Source organism: Gobio gobio (genome assembly GCF_949357685.1).
Source record: "Gobio gobio genome assembly, chromosome: 12".
In the NCBI taxonomy this organism is placed as follows: Eukaryota; Metazoa; Chordata; class Actinopteri; order Cypriniformes; family Gobionidae; genus Gobio; species Gobio gobio.
In genome coordinates, this window is record NC_137105.1 from 9,117,848 (window position 1) to 9,127,917 (window position 10,070).

The following is a 10,070-nucleotide window of genomic DNA, read 5'->3' on the forward strand; positions in this document are numbered from 1 at the left end:
CTCCATTCCTCTTCAACATTTTGGAGCTCTAAATGGAGCTCGCATATCTGTTTTATTTTTTAATATATTTCAGGGCTCAATGCTAAGGATTTTTTCAGGGGTTCAAATTTTCACTGGCCCCACCACAAAAAAAACTGATAAATAAAATGAAATTGGCCTAGTATTATTTTTGAGCCATGTAACCTTAATAAATAAGGTTATGACTCTATAAAAACTATTATCCTAACGCATATATTTTTTTATATTGTTAAAGACAGTCAGTAATAAAATAAGAACAAATAATCAAATAACGAGCAAAAGCGCAAATAAATACAACAGAACAAACAAACAAATGAAATAAACAGTTCTTTTCATGTAGGTCTATAGATTGTCAGGTACAAAAATAGTAATCAAATGTAAAATATCACTGCATAGTCTGCAGAAAATTGTCACTGCATATAAATATATATTAACCCTTATTAAAAGTTATTCAGTCAAGAGCAGTGAGTGATTTTTTTTGTCTTTTGTTATCTCAATATTTATATAGCCAATGACGATATTTTCTGGCTTTCCGTGTTTTCACTGTTATACGGTAGGTGGCGCTATTGCGCATCTTCTGGACGAGCACAGCATCTCCTGATCCAAAAAACACAGATGAAGAAGCGGCAACGTGCGATATCATATGTTAGCAGATGCATATGTAAAATAACGCGATCATCAACATTAAACAGCATCAAAACTGCCTAATGTTATAAAATGAAATGTCAACCCAGGACAAGCTATAGGACTGTGAAGCTTGGGGTTTTGATGAACTCCATCTACTCCATCTGTGTTTGATCATCGTTCGACTTCGGACGTAGTCTTTTGCAAAAACGTGATTTTCTCAGCTTTATGCTCAATGTTGCTTTTTCATGAAACTTGCAACATTCAAGTGTTGATTAAAATTCATACAAGATATTCTGTGGGCCATGAAACTTGTGAAAATGACCATAAATGCTGGCAAATTTCATGTCAACGACATAACCGACTATGTTTACGATGATACTCAACAAGACATAATTTTGTGTGAATATTCGCGTGTTGTGAGACACGTGGCCATGCGTATGTGTGTTGCTGCGCTTCGCGAATACCAAACTGAGAGACACTTTCTCGTCTATGTGCACTTGAATATTTAAATTGGCATGGCTTAAAAATGCGCAAATGATCAACTTCCGTGAAGATGCAGCATTGGTCCAAGTGTCTTTCACGCTGGCACTGGACCATCGGACAATTCTTATTGTCGACCGTGATGACAAATCATTTTTGTCATTCATTCAGGGGAGGCGGGAAGTTGTTTTGGAGGGCCCCCCCAAAACAATGGTAGGGGAAACACTGAGTATCAGTTTTACAGCCATACCAGCAGCCATATCACCCTGTAACCCAAGACTGGTTTCCCACTGAAGCGAAGCAGGGCTGAACCTGGTCAGTACCTGGATGGGAGATGTCCTGGGAAAACCAGGTTGCTGCTGGAAGAGGTGTTAGTGAGGCCAGCAGGGGGTGCTCACCCTGTGGTCTGTGTGGGTCCCAACGCCCCAGTATAGTGATGGGGACACTATACTGTCAAAAAGCACCGTCCTTCGGATGAGACCTTAAACCGAGGTCCTGACTCTCTGTGGTCATAAAAAATCCCAGGCCAAATTTACCCATTGGCCTCTGTCCATCATGGCCTCCTAATAATCCCCATACACCGATTGGCTTCATCACTCTGCCTCCTCTCCACCAATAAGCTGGTGTGTGTGGGCGTTCTGCCGCAATATGGCTGCCGTCGCATCATCCAGGTTGATGATGCACATTGGTGGTGGTTCAGGAGATTCCCCGCTTCTATATGTAAAGCACTTTGAGGACCCAGAAAACCGCTATATAAATGTAACAAATTAATATCATTATTATTATTATAATACTGAAAGTGACAATGGATAATTCACCTCGGATCTTAGATGCGTCCCAATTCGTGTTGCCATGTACTTATGCAATATTCTCTGCCATTTTGTGGAATAAATAGTGCGAGTAGTGTGTTCACTGAAAATTCCAAAAAGAAAAAGTGCACTTTAAATACCCGGATGATGCACTTAGTTAACAGTGTTAGGCTGTGTTCACACTTGGCATGTTTGGTTTGATTAAAACTAACCGTGGCCTGGTGCAATTGCTCTGTTAGTGCTGTTCATTTGAATAAGTGTGAACACTGCGATCAAACAAGCAGGCCGAGACTGCTGAAAAGATGGGTCTTGTTCCGCTTCCAAACGAACTCTGGTGGAGTTTGACTGAAAACACAACACAGACCAAAGACATGTGAACAAACCAAAAACGGCATATGACCTAAACAGGACAGAATGCTCGAGCATACCTGTTTTTTCTCGCCATAGTCATGATGTTGCCCATCACAGTTCACTACAGGCATCAGAACTGCGTCTCCCCGCAGCAGATCTTCAGTTGCGTGTGTGACGAAAGGATTCCTGCCACTGTGTGGACTCCTTTACACATTTTATAAGCTCTTAAGAGTTCTCAGCTCCATCATATACCATCATATGTACGCACATACAGCAAGTGCATTTAGGCCAGCAAGTTCAACAAGTTCCGTTGCAAAATATAGGCTATGTCATAAAAGCTGTTTTTGTTTTGTTTTTTATCTTTAGGTTCGGTGTTAAAAATGAGTGTGAACGCTAACTAAGCTAAGAGTGTGAACGCTAAACGAATCAGGACTAAATGCATCGCTTTCTTTTTGGTCCGGACCAAAAGAACGACAGGTGTGAACACACCCTTAATTACGTAACGGAGGGGATGTCAGAATTACCTTATAAAACTCATACACTACAAAGTTTAGTACATAGTGCATAGGTACATGCATAGTGTATAGTATATCATTGGGGACTCAACTCTTGAAAATAAATCTTCAAACTGTGAATAAACAAGTGTGTTCTATGACAAAGATTGCTCCAGTCACTGAGAATGTATTTTGAATCATGTTAAAATGGTGTAATGTTTATGAATTTGATTATGGATTATGTGCTTATCCACTTTGTTGCACGTGCAGAGTGCTTACAAACAGACTCCGTCCACAGGCTCTTCTGATTAGCTGTGATTTTCTTGTAGTTGCTTTGCATCTGGTGTGGACAGACAAATTGTTTGTTAGTGGAATCTTATCGCATCCCATCTGGTTAAGATACTGTGTTAGACGTCTATGCCTCAGATAGCCGTATAATGTAAAGATGAACATTTTATGAGCTGCTATCTTTGTGGACAACACTGAACTTAAATTACCTACCCAGAATCGAAGACATTGATGTAGATTAGACTTGACTGAACTTAATGTGCATTCATTCAGAAATTTTGCGATTCACAATGTGTAAGGAAAAGATAAGAAACAGCATTTTTCATGGCAGAAACGTCAATGTTTTTCCCTTTATTAATCCTTACATCTTTGAATCTCAGTGCAAAAAGTCAGATTAGCTTTTTTGTATTGATTTAGTGAATTGATTTAAACCCTCACGGTCTTCCTCTGAGTCCGCACTTTTACGACGTAATGCCGCTTTGACTGCCGGGAAGAAGTCCGCTACGTAACCCGCACCAGTGCGGGCTCGGCAGAAGTGCGCATCGAGGGCGCATATCGACCTCAAAGGGGGTGCTCGCGAGACCTAAAATGACAAATGGGACACCCTGCGGTCTCGTGGACTTAACGGACACGCGCACGCAGCGGCCATTGTAAGTCCACCATTTTGGGACAGGGCCTAAGTCATGATGGAAGGTGATGTATTACATTTTAAAGGGATAGTTCACCCAAAAATGAAAATTAGCCCATGATTTACTCACCCTCAAGTCATCCTAGGTCTTTCAGATGAATACAATCAGAGATATATTAAAAAATGTCCTGGCGCTTCCAAGCTTTATAATGGCAGTGAATGGCTGTTTCTGTTTTGAAGTCCATAAAAGTGCATCCATCCATCATATAACTGCTCCACACGGCTCTGGGGGTTAAATAAAGGCCTTCTGAAGTGAAGTGATGTGTTTGTGTGAAGTACTGTAAGAACTGTGTGAACTACACAGCGTCATGGCTGTGAGAAAAATATCCATATTTAAAACTTTATAAACTGTAATCTCCAACTTCCGCTAACTGTCGTACGCCTGTTCACGAGAGACTGGCGTTCCAGCGGGTGATGTAGGACACTCCGGTGAGAATATGCTAGTTCTCGCGAGAACCAAGTTTTGTTTTGTTCTATCCTCTGCGCTTCCACGTTCGTCTCCGTAACTTACGCTACGCCTGTGTCGTATGCTGGAACGCCAGTCTCTCGTGAACATGCGAACGACAGTTAGCGGAGGATAGAGATTACAGTTTGTAAAGTTTGAAATATGATTGTTTCCTACACAAACGCATCACTTTGCTTCAGAAGGCCTTTATTAACCCCCAGAGCCGTGTGGAGCAGTTATATGATGGATTGATGCACTTTTTTATGGACTTCAAAACAGAAACAGCCAGGACATTGTTTAATATAACTCAGATTTTATTCGTCCTAAAGAAGAATGTCATATACACCTAGGATGACTTGAGGGTGAGTAAACCCACCCATTTTGGGGTGAACTATCCCTTTAATTTCAGCATTAATAAGTGTTGTTGGGCATGACAAACATGCAGCATAGGCTAAAATCAATTTAGTAAGCATTTTTTTGTTGTTGAATTCTCTCATCAAGGCTGCATTTATTTAATCAAAAATTTTGTAAAATTAACTCTTTCAATTTTTATATATTTTAAAATGTAATATATTCCTGTGATGCAAAGCTGAATTATCAGCATTATTCCTCCAGTTTTCTGCCACATGATCCTTCAGAAATCATTTTAATATGCTGATTTGCTGCTGAAGAAACATTTCTTCTTATGATTTACTGTTTATAATGACGTCTCTGTCGCCTTTGGCTTGTTCAGTTGGGGACACTAAATATTCAACTATATTACTGATCAGCTCATTTCAATTATCATAAAGTCATAATTAAGAGATAAAATGTTGAAAATATGACATGCTAAGTCATAATTATAAAATAAAATGTTGAAAATTATGATTATAAAAGTCCTCATTATTAGATAAAAAGTCAAAAATATGACATGCCAAGTCATTGTGAGATGAATAGTTGAAATTATGACTTTCAAAATTCTGAGAGAAAAAAAATCTAAATTTTGGATTTAAAGTCAAAATTATGACTTAAAAATCTAAATTATGATGATAAAGTCCTAATTATGAGATAAAAAGCTGAAATTTGATTTTAAAAAGTCTAAATTATGACCAAAACACACAAAGACATTTAAGAGATGAAATCATGCTGCTTCTTTTTTTTAATACGCTTTTAAATGTTTTTATTCACTCTTTTGAATAATAATATTTACATTATTGTTTTCATTTTCTACAATATTCTTTTCATGCGTTTTTACAGTTTGTTTTTTGTTTTTACAAATCAAAAACTTACTTTAGCTTTTCATCTAAAACACAATTAATTTCCTATCATCGCTGTAAAGCTGCTTTGAAGCAATCAGTGTTGTTATTCTTACTGACCCCTACATTTTGAACACTAGTTTAAATGTTTAAATCATCTAATGTAACACTAATAGCACTATTATTTTCAGTATCGCCTGATTAATAATATAACGCTGTCGTCTGTGCTCATTCAGATCAAATAATGAACATGTACGCCGTCATCTTTTCATCTTCAACCCGAGATCGTTTGCTCTCCCAGCAGAATACAGAAACATTTGCATCTAGTTCATCGATACATTCGAGTTGATATCCGTTCTCAGTTGCAGTGGGGTGTTATTAGGACCTTTATAAGGTCAGTCTACACATAATGATCTCCTAGCTAGTGTATATGAACAATGGATGGTGTGTAGAAACCTGTATGCCTGCATTTACACTGGCATGCTAGATACTTTGAATACTTTGTTTGGGTGCAACAGCAGCTGTGTGTTTTTTGAGCTTGTCCGTGAATGCATAAAATAGATTCCTTTTACGTTTGGTTGCGTTGAGGTCTGAAAGGGTCTTAGTTCCTCCTTAGGTCTTAGTGCCATTTAATGATTATTGAGTGTTAGCCTGTAGTGAGTGCGAGTCAGTGGAGGTGAAAGCTGTGGTAACTGAAGCATGGAAACCCACCTCATGCACACCATCAATTTATTTATACTATATCAGATCTACCAGGTAGATTCCACCAGCGTTAGGCAAGGCTGTTTAATATAATAAACTGTATTTAGCTGTTTCATATGCTGAGCTTCTTCTGTGATGTGATTTGCTCTGCAAGGGAAGGTTTAAATCAGCGGTTCTCAATGAGTGGGTCACGACACAGATGAGTCATGCTGATTGTGAATAATAAAATGCAGCTGATCATATAATTGTGCATAGTTAGGACAGAAAAACAAGTTTTTCAAAAGCAAGGAGACAACGCTTTTACAGTACTTGGATTTTACTTTACAGTGCTTCATATTAATAATACATTTTATTATTTTAACTCTTAATAATTTGGTAGAGTGCATTTCAGGTCATATACTAAAATCTCAGAATGCACGATCCATCCATACATCCATCCAGAATGCACCATACATGCGTGCACCATCCATCCATCCATCCATCCAGAATGCACCATCCATCCATCCATCCATCCAGAATGCACCATCCATACATCCATCCATCCAGAATGCACCATCCATGCTTGCACCATCCATCCATCCAGAATGCACCATACATGCTTGCACCATCCATTCATCCATCCAGAATGCACCATACACCCATACATGCATCCAGAATGCTCCATCCATCCATCCTTCCATCCAGAATGCACCATACAGCCATACATACATCCAGAATGCACCATCCATACATACATCCATCCAGAATGCACCATACATGCATCCATCCATCCAGAATGCACCATACATACATCCATACATACATACAGTGTTTGTGTTTTTATAAATAAAAGTCTATTTTCTCCTCTGTCAGTGCAATATAGAATAAGGAATTTACTGTTAGTGGACATCTTGTTAGAGGCTCATTATAATAGACTGTTGATTTCCTAAAACGTTTTTTTTTTTTGGGTGATCCTAAAAACATACACTACATTTTGAGTGAACAGTCTATTTCAGCTCAAGTCTGTTTCTTTTTATGACCTTGATTTGTCGTTTTTATCTAAAAGCAATTGGTTCGACTGAATTAGCTTCAATGTTTGCTTCAAAGCGCACTTAAAATGCTCCAGATTCAAAACAAGTTAATGTACGCAATTATTCAGTTGTATCATGACATTGTAAAATATTTCAGATGCATTTTCTTATGTTTTCAGGACTATGAATTCCTCTACAATAGTGGCGTCAGCTGTATTTTCGGCCCAGGCACCAGAATTCCTAAAGCAGCAGTGGAGGTTCTTGACAGCATCGAAAAAAGCCTGGAGAAGAGCCGACATGCCATGTAACCACAGAACAGTCAGACGGTGTTCTTCACACACACACACACTCAACATCTCAAAATGCACTTAAGCTTTGACAAAGACGGCAATTTAGGATATTGAATGAGAATAATTAGAACACTTTGATATTTTAACCGTTATCACAGCATGCTGTAATCAGTTTGAAAAAATCGAATTCAGAGTGGTGTTTGATTGAAAACACGTGAAAGCTGTCATTGATTTTGTTTAAAATATGTATAGTTTGACACAATGCATTAAACTCCGTGTTGATGTGGTCACCAGCCCCTTTCTTACGCCATCATTTGCTATTTACAGTTCTCATGTAACAATATGTCACACTTGTGTAATTTTACGATATTTGCCATCAAAATGAAGCCGTTTTATTCAGCAAAAGAAAATACTGTATGCACAGTAATGTGTAAACATTTTAGATATGCATTAATAGAATCTTTCTGTCTTTGCTCAACGTGGCCTTATGGACGTATTTTGTGTGTGAGATTTCTATCTTATTGAGCACCAACTGTTTCAGCTTCTGGTAGAAAGGAGCATGTGGATGTGGATGGCGATTATATGTCAACTCTGGCATGAAACCGTAACCCTCGGTGATGTGAAAGTGAGCGGCTACATCTGCTTCCTCTGACTTTCTCTGCTTTTTATCTAATTGTATTGCGTTACCGGTTTGTTGTACACCCTTAAACCTTTCTTTAAATATAGCAATGTTCATGTGAAATTATCTTAATTAAAAAGTTGTCGCTTTATGCTGGTAATTTCACGTTCAGATTTTCAGAAGTTCACACTTTTAGTGTCCATCACCCTAAACAGGAGCAAATCTCAGCGGTCACGTCACATGATCCTCATGTTAATGCCAGCGTGTTTAGCCCTTACGTAGTGTTTGTCTGATCCGACTGCCCCCTTAAAAAAACTTCTAACGTCTAACTTGATTTTCCAAAAAAAAAAAACTGAGTATGACAGGATATGTGATTGAGTCTGGCGTTTTGTTCGCGTGTCCTGTGGGCTTTGCAGAAGCCGTCGGGAGAGTCACTCCTGCTGTGGGTCTGTTTATGCTGTTGACAAGTTCATGCTGCAATTTATTAATGTTTAAAAAAAAGTTATAAAGTGAAAGGAACACATTCTCAAACTCTGATTGCACTTGTACAAATATTACATATGTGGGAACATGTAATATGTTGCTAAATGTTCCCTGACAGACATTAGAACATTCAGCAGATCTTTTTGTGAAAATATATATATTTTGGCCACTTTATTAGGTACATCTTGCTAGTACTGGGTTTAACCCCCTTTTGCCTTCAGCACTGCCTTAATTCTTCATGGCATAGATTCAACAAGGATCTGGAAACATTTTGGTCCATATTGGCTTGATAGCATCACACAGTTGTCGGCTGCACATTCATGATTTGACTCTCCCTTTCCAGCACATACCCAAGCTGCTCTATTGGACTGAGATTTGGTGACTGTGGAGGTCATTTGAGTTTAATGAACTCGCTGTCATGTTAAAAAAAAAAGTTTGAGAGGATTTGAGCTGGGAGTAGCGATCAGAAAATGGGAACACTGTGGTTATAAAGGGATGGACATGGTCAGCAACAATACTCAGGTAGGCTGTGGCGTTTAAGTGATGCTCATTTGGCACTAAGTGGCCCAAAGTGTGCCAAGAAAATATCTTACACACCATTACACCAGCAGCCTGGACCGTTTATATAAGGCAGGATGGATCCATGCTTTCATGTTGTTTACGCCAAATTCTGACCCGACCATCTGAATGTCACAGCAGAAATCAAGATGTTTTTCCAATCTTCTATTGTCCAATTTAGGTGAGCCGTGCGAATTGTAGCTCCGTTTCCTGTTCTCAGCTGACAGGAGTGTCACTGGTGTGTCTTCTGCTGCTGTAGCTCGTCTGCTTCAAGGTTGGACGTCTTGTGTGTTCAGAGATGCTCTTCTGCAGACCTCAGTTGTAACGAGTGCTTATTTGAGTTACTGTTGCCTTTCTATCAGCTCAATCCAGTCTGGTCATTCTCCCCTGACCTCTGGCATCAACAGGGCATTTTCACCCACAGAACTTCTGCTAACTGGATATTTTCTCTTTTTTGGACCATTCTCTATAAACCCTAGAGATGGTTGTGTGTGAAAATCACAGAAGATCAGCAATTTATGAAATACTCAGACCTAGCCTGGTCTTACCAGACTCTCATTTGTACAGAGAGTCTGGCCACTCTCCATTGACAAGCGTTTACTTCCTTGAAGGCGGGTACTCTGTTGAAGTTTAAAACTATTGGATCTGCCAAGAGCCACTCTGGATCTGCCATAACCAATCGCTAACATTTGGTCGTCACGTATGTCATGCGCCGTTCGCCTCTGTTTCTCACATGGAAGTCCGTGAAAAAATAACCACCTCAGTGATAAAACCTAAAACTCATGCATTCGGATTGTGATTTATTCACGGTGGAGGGGAGAGTTTTGTTTTCTAGTTTTCTATTGCTCTTGTAAATACTTGCCAGCATTTAAAGAAATACAAGTCTAGAAATGCATCCAAATTACAGCAAAGCGCAACCGTACGGTGCTCTGCAGTGGTCAAAAAGGATATAAACAGTGAATTTTGAAGTGAT

At 39.0% G+C, this 10,070-nt stretch overlaps 1 protein-coding gene across 2 annotated transcripts in view; it reads left to right on the forward strand.

Moving 5' to 3' along the window:
- mmut (methylmalonyl CoA mutase) overlaps positions 1 to 7,724 on the forward strand; it is a 42,199-nt gene extending 34,475 nt beyond the window's left edge. For both annotated transcript variants that reach the window (XM_079831967.1, XM_079831968.1), the window contains exon 13: positions 7,327 to 7,724. In XM_079831967.1, coding sequence (XP_079688093.1) covers positions 7,327 to 7,455 — 129 coding nt within the window. In that variant the 3' untranslated portion in view covers positions 7,456 to 7,724. The remainder of the gene's footprint in view (positions 1 to 7,326) is intronic.
- Positions 7,725 to 10,070: the final 2,346 nt, after the last annotated feature.